The sequence below is a fragment of the Mauremys reevesii genome, linkage group 18, assembly GCF_016161935.1.
Source record: "Mauremys reevesii isolate NIE-2019 linkage group 18, ASM1616193v1, whole genome shotgun sequence".
NCBI lineage: Eukaryota > Metazoa > Chordata > Testudines > Geoemydidae > Mauremys > Mauremys reevesii.
In genome coordinates, this window is record NC_052640.1 from 20,984,750 (window position 1) to 21,007,035 (window position 22,286).

The 22,286-nt window shown below is 45.9% G+C and overlaps 1 protein-coding gene and 1 long non-coding RNA gene across 20 annotated transcripts in view; one reads left to right on the forward strand and one right to left on the reverse strand.

Annotated features, from left to right (window-relative positions):
* The window catches only part of SLC5A1 (solute carrier family 5 member 1), a 78,536-nt gene that overhangs the window by 18,712 nt on the left and 37,538 nt on the right, over positions 1-22,286 (reverse strand). For 16 of the 19 annotated variants that reach the window (XM_039505564.1, XM_039505558.1, XM_039505574.1 and 13 more), the window contains 5 exons: positions 10,375-10,479; positions 7,271-7,330; positions 6,797-6,901; positions 1,077-1,182; positions 769-849 (listed from right to left, as the gene is read on the reverse strand). In XM_039505564.1, the coding sequence (XP_039361498.1) occupies positions 769-849; positions 1,077-1,182; positions 6,797-6,901; positions 7,271-7,330; positions 10,375-10,479 (457 nt within the window). Of the gene's footprint in view, positions 1-768; positions 850-1,076; positions 1,183-6,796; positions 6,902-7,270; positions 7,331-10,374; positions 10,480-11,305; positions 11,652-18,380; positions 18,447-22,286 lie in introns of those variants that run through there. The other 3 variants (XM_039505573.1, XM_039505571.1, XM_039505575.1) reach the window with 2 other exon arrangements.
* Positions 49-21,363, forward strand: LOC120386341. The gene is made up of 3 exons (XR_005589667.1): positions 49-287; positions 18,998-19,071; positions 21,267-21,363. It is a non-coding gene; the product is annotated as an uncharacterized LOC120386341 (long non-coding RNA).

Here is a 22,286-nt window from a genome sequence, read left to right on the forward strand (position 1 = left end):
AGAATGTGCTGTGAAAACTCTCATTAGCAAGAAGCCACACTGGCTTTCCTTCTCAGGTTGCTATGGAGCTCTAAAAGATTCCTTTACACTCCACTGTCCTTCCCATGCCCCAGACCCAAGCTTCCACTTTGTCAGGTATAATATCTCCAGGCTCCCTGACCCAGCTAAGGACCAGAGGCAGCGTCCACCTGATTAAGTCAATCTGAAATATTGTTTATTGTGAAGAAGGGGGACAGCTTCATTCAGTGAAAAGTTTACACAGAGGAAGTCCAATTAGAAGCCACAAGGTAAGGGGGAGGAAATTGCAGCCTCACAGGACTTTTCTACCTCCTCTTGATTAATTATGTAGACTGAGCCCTAAATACCAGGGTTCTGTTTCACAGGATGGATTGCATTTTAGTACCTACGATATCACATGGACACCTGGGCCTCCTATTCACAACAACCCAGCCCCTATTTTGGGGAGTTCTATAGGCTGTTATACAGGAGGTCAGAATAGATGATCACAATGGTCCCTTCTTGCCTTGGAATCTATGAATCTCCTCTCCCATTGTCATTGGAATTACATCCCTATGGCAACTATAGAACTTGGGCAGGATGACAGGAGGGCTTAGCAATGTCGCTCTTCTCCATCCCTGACAAATACACGACGCAACGGGCGTTCCTTAGCTGTTAACCTGTTAGGACTCGACAATGCTGGATCCACTTCCACAGGACACTGGGGGCTGTAGCTGATCATTCCAGCTCTCGTTCATCAGATTTACTTACCAAATCCTGTGAGAATACAGGATCCCACCAGCATGATGATCGTCTGTAAGGTGTCTGTGTAAATCACAGCAGCAAGGCCACCTAAAGACAAAGAAACGCCATTATGTGAGCCTCTCTGCTAATGCCTTCATGGGAATTGGCCTCTCCTTGACCTTCCATATCTCTCTCTCTCTCTCTCTCTCATATGCACATACACCTTTCCCCTTTCATGCTCTCATTTCTTCCCATTTACTCCCCGCTTCCATTTTCATATTTCTGGATCCCCTTTTAACTTGTTTTGAATGTATCAATCTGTTCCACAAACTCACCTGTGATAGTGTAAAGACCAGTAATACCCAGCAGTATGATTATGGCCAAATAAAGATTCAACCCCATGGCTATTTGGATAAATATAGCTCCAGAGAATATATCTGCCTAATAAAAGGAAAGATGACAGTTTAGGGAATGCTTAAGATAAAAATAACATTTCTATTAGTATCTATTGCTATCCTCCCCACCCCAAAGCACTGCACAAAAAAATAAAAGCATATGCAAAATAAAGACAAATCCTGTCTCCTTGGTCACCTAGACCTGCTTTATTTTAACTGCCAGCTGCTTTTTGAAGTTCACTTCTTAGTCTCTGTACTTCTTACAATAGTTCCCAGAAATGGGTCAGTTATTCCCTCCTAGCCAAATCTGGCTACCCACTCCTCCAGGCCTGTGAAGTTATATATGGGGAAACAGTTCAGCAAAGTTCTTAAATCCCAGACCATGCTAACACCCAAGCCTTTTGATAATCTTTACATTATATCCAGGAAGAGTTTTGTTAAATAAAGACAAAAGAACCATTTATGTCTTTGCTTTATGCTATTCTTCACACCTCACCTTTCCAGTTCAACACAGATGTTTGGTATGACTGCCCAGTTGAGGACAAACAGGAATAAAAGGCAACACCTTACTTAACACAAGTTCCATGAATATCTGTCAAAGTAATTAGCATTCAACTGGCCAGCTGGAGAAACAGTTAGCTCTTGCGCTTGTATAAGGACATGGATTTTGCAACTTCATGAGTAAATCCTGGGATTGTAGTTACCAACACAGCTGCACCAATGCAAACTCCTAAAGTAGACATAATTTGAAATCAGAGTAACCAGTTCCAATCCAATTCATGCCTCACCAGTGTAAATCATATCTCTGTTAGGGGTTGGCAAGTGCAACATGCTGCACCAGTGCTAAGGCGGGTAGGGGGGATTTTCCAAAGTGCCTACATGTCTTAGGAGCAGATGTGTCATTAAAAGTCATGTCACTGAATTTGTGCTCCCAAATCACTTAGGTGCTTTCGAAAAACCTCACCCTAAAATCCCAGGGCAGACAAAGCTTAAGAGGGATGTTTAGTCATCAGCTCTTCTGGATTTTAGGGCAAACATTTTTTCAAGGAACACAAAGAGTGCCATCTAGTCAGGTATTCTGCCACAAGGAGAGGGGTAATATAAGTCACGCATCTGGCTAATTGTGCCATGCTGTACATAACACTACTTAGCACATTTTACCTTTAAAGCTCTTTACAATCAGTAAGTAACATATCCTCCTGACTTCCCAGTCAGCCAGGCAACTGAGCATCATCCTCCGCATTTTACAAACAAGGAAACTAAAACAAAAATATTCATGGGCACTCGGCCTACATAGCTGGGCAGATGCTGGAGGAAGAAAACCTCTCCCCCAGGCCACTGAGGAAACTCCTCCTTGAGACTGTCACCACCTCAACCCCCCTTCACTCCTCCTGCCTTCAGGGCAAGGAGGAGACTTGTGCAGCTGCAGATCCTCCAGCCCTGCTCCCACCACCAGCCACTGCATGCTCACATACAGAGTCATTGTGGAGCTGAGCTGTGCACCACACAGGGTGTGAAACACATGCACGGTCCCACCAACAAATTCTGCCTCTGCCTTTGCCATCTGCAGCCATGGAGGCTGGGGTTAAGATGCAGGATTTTGTAGAGTGTAATCCTACAGGCTAACTGTGAGACCATGCCCCTTTAGGGGAGAGGATTCCTTCCTGACCCTCACAGCAGATCAGCTTATGCCCCAAAGCTTGAGGTTCATTTATTTTTAATATTAGCTTAGTTTGCATGGCTACTAATATTACTGGTCATAAAATGATCCCGCAAGGAAACATAGTTAATTATTTAACATCCTGAGCAATATGTAAACTCCTTGGCTTCGTTGAATCACCTTCCGAGTTCACCTCTTCTACCTCCCAGTTACATTAATTTACTACTGATATTTCCTTGTTACCCTATTAACTCTCTTTTATGGATACCATTAAAACCTTATCCTAGCTCTGTTTTTTGCATGGAGAAGATTTAGTACATTCAAACAAAACACATCACTCCCGAGCTATGCACACGTAATTCAGGAAACACTAGGCAAAACTACAATGACATGAATGTCCTTTTACAACTACCATTACATGCCAAGAACTCCAAGGAACACTTGCAACACATTTACCGACTCGAGTTTTAAATTCCTTCAGACTATGGGGGAGCATCCAGTTACTTGTTTCACCAGATACTTAGTCTTAATTTAGTCAGTTACTGGTCACCAATGCCTTGCTACACCGCAAGAGCTTCTTAAAATTGCCCATCTTTTCTACCACTGGTACAGCCCCACTGGTGACAGCAATGGTAGAAGCGCTAATGGTTTGCAGCTCCAACCCTGAAAGCTACCATGGGAACAGCTCACACAGCAGTGACACCATGGAACATACATACAATATGGGACATTACATATGGTGTTTGAGATTTTGCCCAAAGTGGCGTAAGTGAGGAAGCAGCATGTAAAAAGGCACCATGGATGCAAGATCCTTCTGAGATGCAAATATAAATTGCATCAGCACTGTGACTCAAACTGTTAGGTGTGACTTGCTAGCAAGTGTAAGGAAAGCTGTCCTTTCAAAGCAGGATGACAAAAGCCTGAGGAACTGCAAGGCAGGGAGCGTCTGCAAAGGCAGCAGCCAGGGAAGCAGCATGCAAATCTCTGAAATCTCTTGGAATGTCTTGGCTCACGCTGTGTCTGTCTCTGGCACCTAGTGTGAAAGATTCCCACAGAGCCATGTGCAGCTTGTTTGCCATCCTGCATATGCCACCTGCAATGATGCACAACAGATGTATCTACATAAACGAAACCTCTTATGTACAAGAGCTCGTGTCCACTGTCCCTCTCTATTTATCCTTTTCCTGGTAACATGCTGGACTGATGGGCACTTGGCCACACAGCATGGTGTGCTGCCCACGCCAGATAGCTCCTTGCCACTGCAGCGGGCATACCTCCCAGCCCCTTGCTGTGCAGCAAATACACCTGAATTTCCACAGTGGTCACCACTGGACAAGCTATAATTGGAGTGGCATTTGGACTGTGCTGCCCCTCTTATTCCGGGGCACGTGGGCCATTCTTTGGGTTAGCTGGGTCCACAACTTTGTTGATGGCTGGTATAGCTCAGGTGGAACAATCCCCTAACTTACAGCAAGTTAATTTAATGCCTTTCCCCTCTTACACCACTGCACGTGATCTTATCCTTTTGGCCTAGACATGCCCCCTTTCTCTGCAGGCCATGATCCTTTTCTTCCCCCTGCTCCCCCCACTTACACCTTCCTTTCAACTTTTACATGATTGGGCTGGTGCATCTCAATGCTCATGCTTTGCCCAGTTACACAGCTCAGGGGTGTAGGCATAACTGAACAAGATGCCATTTACAGCACTACAGGATTTGGCTTTTTAGTGATCAAGATGCTATCCTGCACCTTCAAAGCTCTCTGCCTCCTCTCATTTCCTCCAATTCCTTCATTCTACCTCTCTCTCTCCTCTGTCTCCTTCACCCAGTCTAGACTTTATGTTACACCATACGCTTGACACAATATTAATTTGCACCGTTCACCCTCCCCTTCCACCAAGCAGATGCTAAATACCCACCTATTCCATGAAGCATCACAGCTTTCTGGTTTGTGCTCTATTGTATCTGCCACAGCTTTAGTTCATCAGCAAGCTGAGGGTGGTGTCTTGCACACTATTGTACACTAACAGTGCTTCATAACTAATAAGAATGGAGATTGAGTCCTAATAAACAGAATACTGTGTGTACATCCAGGGAAACTCAACATGTAAATCAAACCTTCAGTTCGTTCTTGAAGACAAATCCTGTCCCCTTTTCTACAGCTGCAGAGGGCCACAATGCAGCAGAAGCATTAGGTGCATTCAATACAGTGACAAATTGTGAGGCACTCAGATACTACAGTAATAGAGGCCGTACAATTACCCAGGAGTCAGACAGACAGAGGAAGAGTGGTTCTGCTGTATCAGGAGAAGGGGCATAGTCTGGGGAACTTATGCAGGAGACAATACCCCCGAGTGCCAGAAAACAGTTCCATAGTGGCTCCCTGGGAGTACTTATGCAGCTCTGTTTGTGGGCAAGGTGGGATGATTGTATGGTGGAGCCAGACTGGGACCAATTGATGTGTTGCTGTATAGATCCACCAGCCATTGCCCTGCTCTGCCCTGAAAACGGAGGGTGCAAGAACATAAGGGCAACTTCATTTTCAGGTCTGTAATAACAGCGAGTGAGTGGAGCCCCTCCATTTGCTTGGGAGGAGGGTCCCTCTGCTGGAGTTGATGGAAATCCCCAATGCAAAGTATGATATGTACGTTGGACACACATGGAGGAAATTTACCCATAAAAAGGGAATTATTTTTGTGAATCTGGCATGTAGGTAGCAAGTGATTGGGATCATACATAACACAGAAATATAGATATAGGTTTTGGATTAGAATGATGAGCCATTGATCTGTATGGATTCACTCCACATCTGCTAGAGTTGCAGGAATAATACCATCCCCTGTGAAATGGATGCAGCATTTCCAATTACAACTGCATACAAAAACAGTTATGTTGACAGCTCCTCACTGAAATAAACAGAATGCAAAATCCAACTTGAGGTTTCCTGATAGTCGCAGCCTGTTTAATTTGTAACCCTGATAAGAATCAGTTATCGTAGGAGAATGAGAATGAGAGCAAAAGGCCAGGTCTTTTAGGTTAAATTGTACTATTCACTCAGCTCCTATGCAGAGGGCAAAGAGTAAACTTCCATGGCAACTGCAGGAAAACAACAGACTCAGGTCTGCTTGACCTGTGGACTTGTATGGAGATTTAATGGTTTCAAAAAGGGAGGAAAATCACAGCTCCCTTTGCTACTGCTGTGCCCTCGTTAGCCACACTTCATAGCTCAAGCTGATCCACAGAAAGACTCTCCTCTGCCTTCCCTTTCTTCCCTTGCTTTTCTCACTCCCGTATTTTCTAACCCCATCTCTCTGTCTCTTCCCCCCATCTGCCTTCCTCTCTCGTTTCTCACTTTTGCTTCATTAATACTAACAAGCTGCATGTTCAGCTGAGGATACCGACGGAAGGATGAGTGTGAAAGGCCTCTTTTCTCCCACGGGAGCCAAAGGGAGTTACTCATACCCTGTGGCAGGAGAATCTAGCTCAGGAGTCAGAATGGGAGACCTTGGGCCCAGATGGTACACAGGAAGCTCTAAAACTAAATGCTTAAATGGGTGAGCGAATGTTCCTGGGTAAGCAGCAGCAATAGTTACCCTTGGAGGACGAAGGCAGAGAACTGGGTACTAACTCTAATAGCTTGGAACCTTCTCTTCAGTTATCACTGATGCCTGAGATGTAGCATACTGTATAGTACAAGGCTCCAGCCAGCCTGACCTGTTCCAGAGGAGAGCACATGTGGAAACAAAATCCTGGGAAAAGAAAGCTAAATCATAACCACCATCTAGAGAAAGAGTCCCCTGGTATAATCCAACAGGCACAGACACACAGAGCTGTAGAGCGGATTTGGATGGTCAGCACTGCTAGATGGACGAGTGACAACATGGAAAGAGTTTTTTATCTGAGACAAGTGAACCAGACAGGTAGAGAGATTTCATACAAGTGTAAAATAATAATAGATAGGAACTTCACTTAGAACAGAGGAACTGGAAAAGCTTAACTCACCGAGATCTTGGTGAAAATATAGAGGAGCAGAGAAAGGACTGACAGATACATCTGAATCCGTCGGCCGCCAAACCGCTTCTTGAGATACTCTGGCATCGTCACCACCTGCAGAAGAAGAGGGAGAAGAATTCAGACTACGATCAACAGACACAACTACTATAGTTCATCAGCAAGCTCTGCCACCCAGAAACCACACTGATAAGTGCACTAGAAATTAAGAAGGCCAAGGAGCAGCGGCCTCCAAGAAACACAGAAAGGCAGAGTCAAATGCTGCTCATCTTGGGATCTCAAAGACAAAGAGACCTTGTTGTTTAAATATATACAGACATAACATATGTAGCATGCCTGACACATCCAGGTCTCTCTTCCCTTTGAGAATGGTTTTGTGACGGTGTTAGACCCCCACACACAACAAAATGAAACAAAGATTAAAACAGGGAACCATAAAAGATATAACCTAGTGTCCATACTTACCCCAGCCTTGATGTAGATGGGCACAAACAACCAGCCAAGAACAACCACAAATATCAGGGCCTGTAACCAAGGAAAGAACAGCTGAATTAGCCTCTGGTCCTGTCACCAGCATTTTCCAAAGCCACGTATCAGGCTGAATGCCAACTATAAACATTGCAGTGAGTAAAATAGTGGCCAGCCTCATTCTTTCTACCTGCCTAGCATTTTACGGTCGGAACTCCAGGGGTGAAATCTTGGCCTTATTGAAGTCAATAGGTGCTAGAATTTCACCCCAGGTGTCCAACATAAGCACCTGAGGAAGAGTCCCCCACTGCAGCAGACTTACTGGAGTATCAAAAAGAAGATTGCTTTGGCATTTGCCCCATGTCTGTCCATGGGGAAATACATTTGTAGTGTGTCTAACACTGGTCTTAAAAGAGCAGGTGTAGACAACATGGTGGTTAGAATACCTGCAGCCCACAGAAGCCTTTGTATGGTGACAGATGACTATTGCCATCACCAGGAAATTTTAAGAAAGTCTAGCACTGCCCCGGTCCCCTTTACTTAGTCCCTCGATCCAGTCTCCAAGCAGCAACCAGTACAGGAAACATTCCATCCCCAAACCCAAGTGTGTTATGATCATGTCTCATCTGTGATTAGCTTTGCTAGCCCTGGGTGTTGGAGAGTGGAGCTTACTTCCATACCCTTGTCACCCATCAGACTAGCCCACTTCTTTAGATAAAATGCAGGAGTAATTAACTGCCTTCTGCAGTGTGGTTCAGTTATAGGATCACAGAAATGTTGGGTTGGAAGGGACCTCAAGCCCAGCCCAGCCCCATCCACTGAGGCAGGACTAAATATACCTAGACCATCCCTAAAATCTAACATAAATCTCTCTTGCTGCAAATTAAGCCCATTGCTTCTAGTCCTACCTTCAGCGGACAGAGAAAAATTGATCATGGTCCTCTTTATTATGGCCCTTAACATATTTGAAGACTGTTATCAGGCCCCTTCTTGGTCTGCTTTTCTCAAGTCTAAACATGCCCCTTTTAAAAAAAAAAATTCTTCACAGATCAAATGTTCTCAAATCTTTTATCATGTTTGTTGCTTTCTTCTGGACTCGCTCCAGTTTGTCCACATCTTTCTTAAAGTGTGGAGCCCAGAACTGGACACAGCACTCTAGCTGAGGCCTGCTTATGAGGTGGCTGCGAGCATTATAAAAGATGTACTATATTCTCATGTATAGAACTATAGACTGTCAAGTATGGTAGCTCTGTTAAACTATATACTGTATATTCTGTGCATCAGATATTTTGTTGTCAATCATACATTATAATTTTTCTGACAATGTTAGCAACTTGTTTTATGCAGAGCTGTGCACATTCAGACAGATAAATACAGGTCAAAATGCTGCTCTCAGAGCTGCGTGCTAGATCTCTCATCCACACACTAGTTCTTTATTGCAGATCTGAAGTTCTGCTCATATATCAAGCACAGGCTATGCTAGAGATATTGGACCCAATTCTGCTCTCTTACACTGGTGTAAATCAGGAGTAACTGTACTGAAGTCAATGGAATTACACTGACACAACGCCAGTATAAATGAGAGCAGAATCGAGCCCAGTTCTCTCTTTTGGTAAGAGAATCAGTGTGGATCCAAGAGCAGCATTTTTCCTGTGTATGTTAGCATGTTTATCAGTTCCATTGTGTTGCAAGTATTGCAATGAGCTAACTAGCTGGCTTGTGTCTGCATACATGTAGATGTGTACACAGGCATCACTGTCCTCTACTGGACAGAATCAAGACGATTCAACCATGTGTCTAAGGCTGCATACTACTATCAGTGAGGGGAGAGTCTCCCCTTTAGCGCAAGCGGTAGAGTCCTGTACTTATGAAAGAGGATCTGGATTCTATCCCTTCAGATGTCATGAAGATCCAGTAGCATTGGTATGGAGCCTGGATTTGTTACAGCAGTGGCAGCAGAAAATAATAAAAGGTGACAGCTAAACTAACTGATTCCAATGTGTGCATTTCTCTCAAGTGAGCTTCTACTCCCTTCCCCATGCACAAAGAAGTTCAGAACTATATGGGGACGTATTTCATACCCAACACACAACTCTATTTTTAAGAACACCTAAGGAGGGGCTTGCAATGGAGTGCAACAGTCAGGGGGCACGGCCAATAATTCTTCCAGCACCTAAGGATCCAAGGGAAACAACAGGGCTGGATCCCAAGGATTGTGCTCATCCATGTTCCCCCCCTCACGACGGGTCATCCCAGAGCACCAGGTAAACATCAAAATGCTCTGCAAGGAGCTGACCTCATAGTAGCTGTGCCCCCAGTTCCTCTCCAGGGCAGCAGTAACATGTGATGCAAATTGCACCTTATGACCTGCTGATCTAAGAGGGGAAATACAGCATAAAGGCAGCGTTCCGCAACTCCTGCATCTCCTCCTGGTGCACATACTAAGTCCATGGAGGGCTACAGATAGACTGATTGGGGAAAGGAGGCACATTATCTTACCCTTTTCCAAACCCTTACGGCCCTTCTGCCAATTCCAGGCAGTAGTTGTAGTCATTTTAATCAAGTGAGGTGTTTGGTTATAGACAGGATCTGCCCCCAGCAGGCTGAGAACAGAACACCACTGATAGCGGATTACGAGGTAGCCTCTGAACTCCTTCGCAGCTGTCCCTTCATGGGAGGGGAATGAGAAGACAGAGAAGGAGAAAAGGGCTCTTGGGATGAAGAAAGGAGTGAAGACAACATTGAATTCCTCACTGCTGGGAAGAAAGGAAAAACGATGACTCCCCCCAACTCCTACACACCAATCTCCCAGAAAAATTATGCAAAGGAGATCATGGTTTCCTAATATAGCAATGGGCTTTTCTTTCCCCACTAGCTGGACTGGAGATGGGAGTGGGGAGAGAGGCTGGGGGAATGGGAATTGACACGAAGCGTTCTTGTGGTGGGTGGTTCTGCCAGTCGCCAGCCCTGAGGGAGGCAGGTGCTGCTGGGTGAGGCCTCTGACAACATTAGAGTGAGTTGGATTTTTAGACAATGTGGACTCACCTGATCTCTTTGGATACCCCTGAGGTTACAATTTTATTTAAATGTGTACCACTTACGTTCCATTCGAATCCTCCAGTGGCGATTCCTCCAGCCGCTCCTGTGCCTGCCAAGCCCACAAAGTGCCCACTGCCAATGTTACTGGCAAACAGAGAAGCACCAATCTGGAAACAGAGAGAAGAACAGACTTGGGTCATTGATCCTGGGCTCAGGACAAATATCTTCAAAACTCGTGCTTATTTAGTGTTTTCAGACTTCCTGTGTGTCATCACTTAGGGATCTGAGTGCCTGACAACCTTGAAGATCCCCCAATATTTTCTCCTCTTAAAACCCAACATTGCAGCCATCATCCCTACAAGCCAGGAGGACGTAACAGGATGTTTCATATTAACTCATCCAGAGGGGAAACTGGTGAATGATAATACTCCCTCCTCCACTGGAGGTGAGCACGTGGCCTCCACCCATACAGAATTATGACTCTTTGGCAAACTTGTCCAACACACACATGGGTGATGTATTCCAGAATGAGCAGCCAATGGTCTAGGCCAGAGGCCCTGGCAGCTAGGGCAAAAGGCAGATGTGATATGTCTAACCTGCTCCAAGGACAAGTGGCTGATTCCTCAAGGAAAATCAGATACAACTCTTTGGATTTAAGATCCAAAAGCCATTAAGGCCGGCTTGTGTCTCCAGTGGGAAACACCCTTTTTACACTTGGTTTGCTTTCGTCAAGGGGGCAATAGGTTAACTGAATTAGATTCTTGCAGCTGCTATCATAGGTACAGCACTGCACCCAAGGGCATCTGCAGTACATGTGAGCGACACCTGATCAAGGATTTGCAAATGAGGAATGTTGATATCTAAGACCTGTACACATTCTGTATCAATCCCACAGAGAGAGCAACTGCTGATTGGAGAGATGCCAAAGAAAGAGAAAAAAGTTAGCGCTGTATTAAAAATAGGCAACAGAGATTCACAGGAGGGAGATCATACCTAAAATGTCTCATTCTTCATCAAACAACTCAAAGAGACAATGGAAGAAGATGGAGAGAGAAGCTGTGAACATAATTTCCCTGTATTGAGAGTTTTGGAGGCAGCAAACCATGATTTACAAGATCAGGAACTGAAGTATTAGAGGTCAGACGCTTGAATAAGGGGTGGAAAATGACTGGCTTGGATATTGCAAGCAGAGGGTACACATGAGCTGCAGTGATTAGAAATTAAAAAAAGACGGTCAGTGAAGTGTTTTTCCCCACTCCTATTTGTTCTTCAAGATCTAGGAGAGACACAGAGAAAAGGAAAACTGTAAAAAGAGGAAATAAAGAAAGAACAGTGTATAAGGGAGGGGGTCTGAGTACTGACCAGTTGCTACTGCCCTTTGATAATTAAATATAATAATCACCTCTCATATCTAATATAGACCATTCATGTTAAAGGATCCCAAAGGGCTTTACAACACATATATAGAGCTCCTGTTATTAACATACTTTCCTCAGGAGCGGTGCCAGGGTTTTTGGCGCCCTAGGCAGAGGTCCTTCCGCGCTCCTGGCTGTTGGCGGCAATTCTGCGGCGGGAGGGTCCTTCCGCGCTCCCGGTCTTTGGGGCACCTCGGTGGCGGGTCTCAGAGCGAGTGAAGGACCCACCGCAGAATTGCCGCCGAAGACCCTGAGCGCGGAAGGACCCCCCGCCGCCGAATTGCCGCCAAGGGTGGCAAAATGCCGGCCCCCCAAATCCTGGCACCCGAGGCGACCGCCGAGGTCACCTAAATGGAAGTGTCAGCCCTGACTTTCCTCATCCACTGTACAGTCAGTTGGAATAAGTTTACATATCTATTGTAAGAGGGAGAGAGACTCCGTGCCTGCCACTGAAAGAAAGGTTGTAGGGTCCTGGGGGTCTGAAAGGTAGGGGAGGCAAAATCCCCCAAATCCCTAATCACTGCAGTGAGCTCTGCAGTGTCACAACAAAAAATAACTACATCTTCAATCTTAACTTCAATCTTCTTTTTTGAAACTCATGTGGATAGGAGGCAGGGGCGGCTCTAGGCACCAGCAAAACAAGCTGGTGCCTAGGGCGGAAAAATCTAGGGGGCGTCCCCTGCGGCCGGGGGGGGCGGCAGGCTGGGCCGGGGGACCTGCCGCAGTCATGCCTGCGGGAGGTCCACCGGAGCCCCGGGACGACTGGACCTGCCGCAGGGATGACTGCGGAGGGGGCGCTCGTCCCGCGGCTCGGCTGGACCCGCGAACCATCCGCAGCCGCGGGAGGTCCAGCCGAGCCACGCGGGACCAGCGGTCCCTCTGCAGTCATGCCCGCGGGAGGTCCGCTGCTCCCACGGCTCCGGGGCGCCTCCCGCGCATGACTGCTTGGGGCGGCCAAAAACGTAGAGCCGCCCCTGATAGGAGGGGGGATTTTAGTATAGAAATTAGCTACCGAAAATGAGTCTTATATTAGTGAGAATATGTCAAAGCCAGGAATACACTCTACAGCTCCTGACTGCCAGTCCTGTGCTTTAATCACTAGATAGTTCTTCCTCCCACATTTTATATGTAAAATATGCCATGCATGTAACAAACAGAACAGAGAATTCCATAACTTCTTTCCCTATCCCTATTTTCCCCTCATTTCTTCATTGTGATCTCATATTTTCTTCCAGTCTTTGTGTGAAGGAACAGCTCTCTCAGAACTACACGGAATTTCTGTGTTTGTTCAATCGTAGATTTCCTCACATTTTTCCGATCAGTCTTGCCATCAAGAAACTTAACCTCTTTGTGACATCATATCATAGTAATGATCTGTGATATAACAAAACACTAGTGACATCAGTGAATGAGTCAAAGAGGAAGGGCAGGCTAATTATAAAGATGAAAGCTCCTTCATGTGGCCAAGACTATAACAGGGTTCAAAAAAGAACTAGATAGGTTAATGGAGGATAGGTCCATCAATGGCTATTAGCCAAGATGGGCAGGGATGGTACCCCTAGCCTCTGTTTGCCAGAAGGTGGGAATGGGCGACAGGGGATGGATCACTCGATGATTACCTGTTCTGTTCATTCCTCTGGGGCACCTGGCATTGGCCACTGTCAGAAGACAGGATATGGGGCTAGATGGACCTTTGGTCTGACCCAGTATGGCCGTTCTTATGTAATGTTCTTAAAGAGAAAGGATTCGTTGTCCCCATATACATTCAATCCTGGACTTCCCCTGTGCTTTCCTATCAGGGCCCCAGAGTGAGAATTAAGCTTTTATCTTCCTTCGGACCTGTGAAAACATCTAAGAATAACAGCTCAGCAATGACATTACATGCCAAATTCTGAGAAACTCAGATCATCTACAATTCTCACTGATGTCAATGGGAATTGTGAATGCCCAGTACCTCTCAGGATTTGGCCAATGGGCCTGATCATGTTTCCATTGAAGTCAGTTGCCACTGCCTTTAATGGGAAAGGAGTCTCTAAAAGAGAGAACAATGTTAATGTCTTTTAAAAAGAGAAGTAGGCAGGCTTTTTCCCCTCAAAGAGAGATTTTAGCCGCACCACCAGCAACTGGAACTCATTGCTGAGAAGGCTGGCTTCTGGTCAAATATGAATGTTTTTTATCAAAACTTTATTGCTCTACTTGGGGGAAATTCTACATCTTAACCTTTACCTCATCATCAGCTGTTGTTCACTCAATCCGCTGGAAATAAATTATTAAACCTCATTCTGAGTTATTAGGAATGCAGTCATCAGAAATTATTAACCACATTATCCTCTGATTCTCATTAAATCTGTTCCTTCCACCCTAGCTCCTGCTTTAAAAGCTCAAAATAGCCTTTTTAACAGTCACACTGCACTTTCAACAGCTTCAGGTGACAAAAGCAGCCAATGAAGAACCCAAAATGACAGCTCCAGCTAGTGTGCCTGGAGTGCCCCTAAATGTGGGGCACATTGGAGCACTCACCCTCACAGGAACATTTCCAGCTTTACCCAAGCAGTTCTGTATTTTCTTTGTTGATTTTTAAAGAAAAATACAAAGCCAAACAAAAACCAATGCAATTAGCAAAAGATTTCAGTTAACACAACAGTCATTATTCCTGGTTTCAGAACAAAGCAATGAAAATATTACAAATCTATTGCTTTGTATTCTGTTTCTCTCTCTGATATAAGAAAGACCCTTTGCTGGAGGATCATAAGATCAGCGTATATTACTTACAAATGTAATTACGTATATATATATATATATATGTGTGTGTGTGTGTGTGTGTGTGTGTACACACACATCTTTGAATTCAGAACTGTGAAAATAGATTTCCATTGTTTGCTCCAATACTTTTGTAATTTGTAGCAAGAAAAAGTTCTGTGTTTGAGGTTAGGTGATGGTTGGCAGCATCTATGGCAGTTACTATGATTAAGGGTACATTTATGTCACAGAGGTCATGGAATCCATGACTTCCAGAGACCTCCCTGACATTTTCTGCTTCAGCTCCTGGAGCCCTGGGACTGGAGCTGGCAGCCAGTGGGACCCCCACAGGGATCCAGCGAGGGGCGACAGCTTCCTCAAGGTCCCCCTGCAGGATTCCAGTACAGGCAACAGCCTCCCCAGGGGGCCCTCCTCAGGGTTCCAGCAACAGATGATAGCCTCGCAGGCGTGGGGGGGAACCCCACAGCTCCCAGCCACCATGGAGCTGCAGCAGCAAAAGTCACAGACAGGTCACAGCTTCCGTGAATTTTTGTTTATTGCCCATGACCTGTGTGTGACTTGTACTAAAAATAATCATGACAAAATCTTAGCCTTAACTATGATTAGCTAAACTAGAACATATACGTAAAGCAGGTGTCTAAGGGATTCCACTTAATATTTAGAGCTGGGATCTTCAAAGGAGCTTAATTCCCTTAGGCTGCTTGGTCAATTCCAGCCTTGTTGTAGAAACATCTTAAACATCAAGAGCTGTACAAGGTAGAAAAACTGAGACTTAAACTTTGGATTGTCCCCAACAGGGCTGGATACTGAATCTGATCAGTCAGAGTAGGTGGGTACTGTAATATAACCCTGCATTAGCTAAAGGATTCTGATCTATTTTCCAAGCTACTCTATGTTTCCATACAGTTGTTCCTTCATGACAGGGCCAGCATTACAATTTTCCGGAATCTGGCCATTAATCACCTCCCCTTATTTCAGAGGTATGACGAGTTAGACCGGGTGTGGTTTTTTCTTTTTTCCCCTGGACTGATCTAAGGGTATGGCTACATTTGAGAGTTGCAGCGCTGGTGGAGGCTTTCCAGCACTGCAATTAGTAACTGTCCACACCTGCAGGGCACATCCAGCGCTGCAACTCCCTGGCTGCAGCGCTGGCTGTACACCTGGGTCTGCTTGGGATATAACGATTGCAGCGCTGGTGCTACAGCGCTGCTCGAAAAGTGTGGCCACACACCAGCGCTGTTATTGGCCTCCAGGGTATTAGGAGATATCCCAGAATGCTTTTAACTAAATTACTCTCTTTGTTTTGTTATGCTTCCTCTCTTTGTTTTGTTGTGAACTCGGGGCTCCGGGAGCTGCTTATCTAAAAAACAAACACAGCTCCTGTTTGCTGTGATCAATCTGTAACTGACTGTGAACAATCAAATGAGATAACCCACTACCTTGATGTGAATGAGGCAGGCAGGGGGATGAGTGTTTGCTTGAGGATAGAAACAGCCGGGGCAGGGGGGAGAAAGGGAGTCCGTTGGAGCAGCTGCTTATCTGGTCTGCAGGCTGTTTGCAGTTAAGAGTAAGGAGTTGGGAAATTTTTCTGATTTTGCAAGGCAGGGAGCTGATACACAGTGTCGACTCCAAAAATCCACTCTCTCTCTCCCCCCCGGTCCCTGTCACACTCCACCCCACCCCCCTCTTTTGAAAAGCACGTTGCTGCCACTTGAACGCTGGGATAGCTGCCCATAATGCATCACTCCCAACAGCGCTGCAAATGCTGCAAATGTGGCCACACTGCAGCGCTGGTAGCTGTGAGTGTGGCCACACACCAGCGCTTTCCCTACACAGCTGTACGACCAGCGCTGTAACTCCCAGCGCTGCAACTCTCAAGTGTAGCCATACCCTGAGAGATACAGAGCTTGCACAGGCTGCGAGGCCCTGAGGATACACTTGCTCAGCCCGCTTCCCTGCTGAGGGAATAGCAAGGAGTAGGGTTCCCTCCACCAGTTAGCACTGTGAGGGCTTGGCTACACTTGAGAGTTACAGCGCTGGTGGTGGCTTTACAGCGCTGTAACTTACTCCCCATCCACACTGGCAAGGCACATACAGCACTGTATCTCCCTGGCTACAGCGCTGCATGTACTCCACATTGACGAGAGAAATAAAGAGAACAGTGCTGCTCTTTCAGCACTGGGGTGCCAATGTAAACAGTGATTAATCTTACTACGCTGTAACTGACTTCTGGAACCTTCCCATAATGCTTTTTAAGTAAAGATAACATTCTTTGTTTTGTTGTGATGCCTCTCTTTGTTTTGTTTTGAACTCGGGGCTCCCGGAACTGCTTATCTAAAAAACAAACACAGCTACTGTTTGCTCGAGCAGAGGGGGATGAATGTCCACAGCTAGTGTTTGCTTGAGGAGAGAAGGGGGGAGAGAGGGGTAGGGGAAGGGGTTGAAACTTTTAAAATGATTGAAGGTTGGTGCTGCGTATCTTCAAGTCCTTAGAACTTGCAAGGCAGGGAGCTGACACAGTGTCAGCGCCAAAAATCCACTCTCTCTGTCTCCCCCACACTCCCTGTCACACTCCACCCCACCCTCCTCTTTTGAAAAGCACGTTGCAGCCACTTGAATGCTGGGATAGCTGCCCATAATGCAACACTCCCAACACTGCTGCAAATGCTGCAAATGTGGCCACACTGCAGCGCTGGTAGCTGTCAGTGTGGCCACACTGCAGCGCTGTCCCTACACAGCTGTATGAAGACAGCTTTAACTCCCAGCGCTGCACAGCTGCAAGTGTAGCCAAACCCTGACTCTATTTCAGGAAGGATAGCCTGGAACTAGGAGAGGGCAGGAGGGTTTGCAAAGGAAGGGGTCAATTGTTCAGCTAGTGAGTGAGAGTGGAAAGAGAGGAAATGAAAGATTAGAGGAAGCAGGGGGACTGGTGGCAGGGAAACAGGGTAAAAAAGTGAACTGGGAAGAGAGGAGGAGAGGAAATGTGGAACATTAACTAGTTTAAAATCTTTTGACAAGGGCTCACTATTCAGGAAATTACCATCAGGCTGCAGCTATATGAAAGTAACTATACTTTACATGTTATTCATTAATCTATTCACCTTATTATTTTCATTCACTTTTTGATGCCCAGAAGTCCTGGTGCTTGCTGCCCCCCAGGCCTCATAAAGAGACTTTGCCTAGCAGCCTAAATGAAAAATTCCCTAGTCCCTACAGTGTGATATACATACCACTCCTCTCCTAACCTCATGCTGGGCCTCTTTTGGTGGTGACTTGACCGTTGTGGAATGAAACTGGTTCTTCTACTTCATTCTTTTGGGACACAAGTGTATGAGTTCAAATCTACAGCTCGCCCCACCCTTAACCACTCGGAAAACCTGCATATTGCTTAGCACCTCTGTAAAATCTCATTGTATATCTATCAAGACTCAGCTCCTTGAGAAAGGAAAGCAGGTTTGCTATTCTGCTGCCCTCCTAAGGGCTCCATATGTTCTACATTTTGCATTTTAAATGCCACACAATTCTTTAAAAGAGATGGACATGCATCTCTCAAGAATCCTAGGCTTTATTGCACTGTGTAATCACCTGTGTCCCCCTTACTGAAGTGCAATTATTTACCTCTTCAAACCTTCAGTTGTTTAGGCATCTCACTGGGATTTCATATAAGCATGATGGGTGTGAGATCAACACAGCTGCTGCTACTTGCTAGCAAGCCAGCTTGATACTTTACCTTTCCACTCTTAGATATGCAGGCACCAGACCCAATGCCTCCCATCTTGGGAAGAGGCATCCCACTGAAGGGCTTGGAGAAATCTATAGGTGTTTGATTTACTTCATTTTTTTCTTTCCTATGAAAGCTTCACTTTGATTGAATGTATGGTTGGTCTTTTTACCTTGAACCATCATCATTGTTCACCCTATCTCTTGCCCTGTGCCAAGATTAAAACTGTCCACATCACCTAGGGACAGGAAACAAAATATTTATCCCCAGTAGCCACCCCTAGGCTGCTTACAGTCCTGCTAAATTCAACAAACAGGCAGAACTTGGAGTATACAATAATCCTCTGGACACAATGATCAGAGAAACCTATCCAGTGGGCAAGAGCGAAGCATGGCCATGTTAAACTGAAGTGAAAATTACCGGAATGTCCCAGTTCTCTCCCTTTTCTGACTGCTGAATGTTACTCATTTACTGCTGCCCTAAGCCTTGGCCTGTCCAGCCCATAGGTTAATATGTCACTGATCCTGAATGGGAGAGCTAATTTAATTTCTGTTTTAAGGGTAACACACAAACAAGTCTCCATATATTTCCCAGTTACCATTAACTAAACTCTTCATGTTTAACAATAACTTCTGATCCCTAGAGAATTTATGTTATTTGGTTTCTCTGCTCCTTTAATACTTATTCCTTAAGAATAGATTAGGTTCTGACATTTCTTTGTGAACCAGAGCTCCTTGGTATTTGAGGCCCTGCCTTGACATTTTTATTATTGTGTATGTTTATTTCCAGGGCCCTGTCAATACTGAGAGATTGGCCACATACCCAGGATATCAAGATTTCTGTTTGTATACTTCCCTACACTGGTAAGACAATGTACTGTCTTCAGCCAATTATCTAGCTGAACTCCACCCTTCTAACTAAGGGGTGGGGTAAGGAAAACTCAGTTTCCACGGTCAAGGGTTATGATGTTGAAAGTTGGCTTTTGAAAGGAGCCACAAGTAGCTACAACCAGGGGCGGCTCTACAAAGTAGGCTGCCCCAAGCAGCGCGGAGCGCTGCGCCGCCCTTCCCCAGTCCCGCGGCGGGTCCCCTCTTCCCGCGGCTCCGGCATCCTGGGGAGGGCGGCATTTCCACCGGAGCCCGGGACGAGCGGACCTGCCGCAGTTATGCCTGCGGGAGCTCAACCGGAGCCGCGGGAAGACGGGACCCGCCGCAGGCATGACTGCGGCAGGTCCGCTAGTCCCGGGCTCCGGTGGACCTGCCGCAGGCATGCCGGCGGGAGCTCCACCGGAGCCAAATGACGCCCTCCCCAGGATGCCGCCCCAAGCGGGCGCTTGGCCCGCTGGTGCCTAGAGCCGCCCCTGGCTACAACTGAAGTAACTGAGGTAACCTTGAGAGCTAAGGGTTACCAGGTCCAGACACACGCACTGATTGTCAGAGCCTTAGGCACATGGGACCCCAGTAACGAGCGAGTGCTGAGAGAATGTGGAATCAGTCAACACTACACTCGGTTGATGCGGCAACTCATGGTGTCGGACACCATCAGGTGGTCAAGGGACATCTACATAGAATGCACCATGGACATCGGCAATACCAGGAAGGATGGGCTCAAATGCCGAAGAGAAGCACAGTCAGCAGCAGCGGCTCTAGGTATTTTGCTGCCCCAAGCACGGCAGGCAGGCTGCCTTCGGCGGCTTGCCTGCGGGAGGTCCCCGGTCCCGCGGATTTGGCGGCACGCCTGCGGGAGGTCCGCTGAAGCCAGCGGACCCTCCGCAGGCATGCCGCCGAAGGCAACCTGCCTGCCACCCTCGCGGCGACTGGCAGAGCGCCCCCGTGGCTTGCCGCCCCAGGCATGCGCTTGGCAGTCAGGAAAGTAAGAAATACTTTCCTCATGGATTGTATTTTCTAAATGGACAACCAATCTAATTCTCAATACTGAGGGACAATCTCCACTCATTGATATATTTTGCTTTCCACAACCAAATCTCTGTACAACCTTTCATGAGTGATGTACCCGAGTATTCGGCTTCTAATATCTAAACTGTATTGTTAAATCTATGCACCTAAATTTGGGTTATTGCTGACTACGTACTCTATGTATCATATGACTTTTAAAAACTAACTTTATAGTTGTGGATAATCTAAACACTATACCCAGATGTACAGACACTCTTTTCCCAACCTATGTATTATATAATTTTTTTAACATTAGGTTAAGCCTTTTATTGGACCAACTTCTGTTGATGAGAGAAACAAGCTTTCGAGTTTACACAGAGCTCTTCTTCCAGCCTGGGAAAGGTGCTCCCAATCTCACAGCAAAATGCAAGGTGGAACAGATTTTTTAGCATAAGTAGTTAGCACATATTCTAAGGGACATTCAAGGTAGAGTGGCCCGTTAACACCTCTGCAGTCATAGGACATACATGTCTTTCCTGAACATCTGTGCCTAAGGGCTTGGCTACACTTACAAATTTGCAGCGCTGCAGCAGGGTGTGAAAACACACCCTCTGCAGCGCTGCAAATTGCGGCGCTACAAAGCGCCAGTGTAGTCAAAGCCCCAGCGCTGGGAGCCGCGCTCCCAGCGCTGTCCGTTATTCCCCACAGGCAGGTGGAGTACGGACAGCGCTGGGAGAGTTTTCTCCCAGCGCTGGCGCTTTGACTACACTTAGCGCTTCAAAGCGCTGCCGCGGCAGCGCTTTGAAGTTTAAGTGTAGCCATAGCCTGAATCCCCAAGAAGAGGCCACAGCTTCCATCGCCTATGGGAATGAACCATGGACCTCTGGCAATCAATGAGAATGTGAGTTAATGAGAGGATTCAGTGCAACTATTGAAGCTATTGAATCCAATTAATCTCTGGCACTGCTGACTTAAGGGGAGCAATACTAAAGGATTAATTGGGCCCACAGACTGGATGGAACAGCTAACCAGTGCACACTCTGTGCCTCATCCTGGTAAATGCCAACCATCCTCAATTCCCATTAAAGTCAATTTTTAAACCAAATATTTGAGCCAAAAGTGGGCAGGTTTTGCCTATTCAACTGCATTATCCCCCTTTACAGTCAGAGAAACTAGACACAGAGGAGAAAGTGACTTGTCCACTCACACAAGCAAGACAGTGTCAGATGCCAGATTTCACTCCAATTCATCTGACTGAGGTAATAACTTTTATTGGTAATATCTTTTATGTTATTACTTCACCCATCTTGTCTCTCTAATATCCTGGGACTGACCCGGCTACAACTACCTTGCATATAGCCCCTCATCTAGTCTACTAGATCACAGCTGTACCATTAAAATTAACAGATTCATATTACTGTTCCTATCAGGAAGTTCTCCTGGAGAAGCCACAACTAGAAACTTCTATGCATGTGGAATCAACAAAGAACAGGGAAAAAACACCATCCTCATTTCTTTTCTTAATCCTCAACCTATGCCCATAGCTGCTTGGTATAGCAGGGAACATGATGACAACTGAAGCATGAAATTAATCCAATGGAAATTTAATTTCTATACTAAGTTATTAGAAATATATTTTCTTCTGTTCTCTGTTGCAGAAAGCAATGAATTGATTAAGCAATTCAAAAGGAACTAGTATACTATGGTAGGAAGGGTCCATTTATAAAGCAACATCCAAATCTACAGACTTGGGAAATAACTCACCCAGGTTTCCCTGGAACATCCTCACATGGTTATAATCACACATGGCACTGCCCCAGGGTGAAAGAAGGAAGTGGCACTTTTCTAAAATATTACATATTGCATTAGCTGTGCCAGCATGAAGCTGGTATTTCCTGCTTTGTTTGAACTTTTTATGTTATTTTTCCTCCTGGGAGGCTCAAGCCCCCCTCCCCCACTCTAAAACCAGGAAAAGGGGTTTTCAGAATCTCTCACTCCCTTGAGCAGATAAGCCCTCCACAAGAGTATTGTTAATGTAAGTGTTTAACTAGGGATTTGAGAGCTTGCCATATCTTTTGCTTTGGTGCTGCCAAGGGTGCGGAGGAAGACATTTCCTGTTAGGTCAGAGGGAGGTATGTAGGTGTTCCAAAGTGAAGGACTAATGAGAATGTAATCAGGAATGT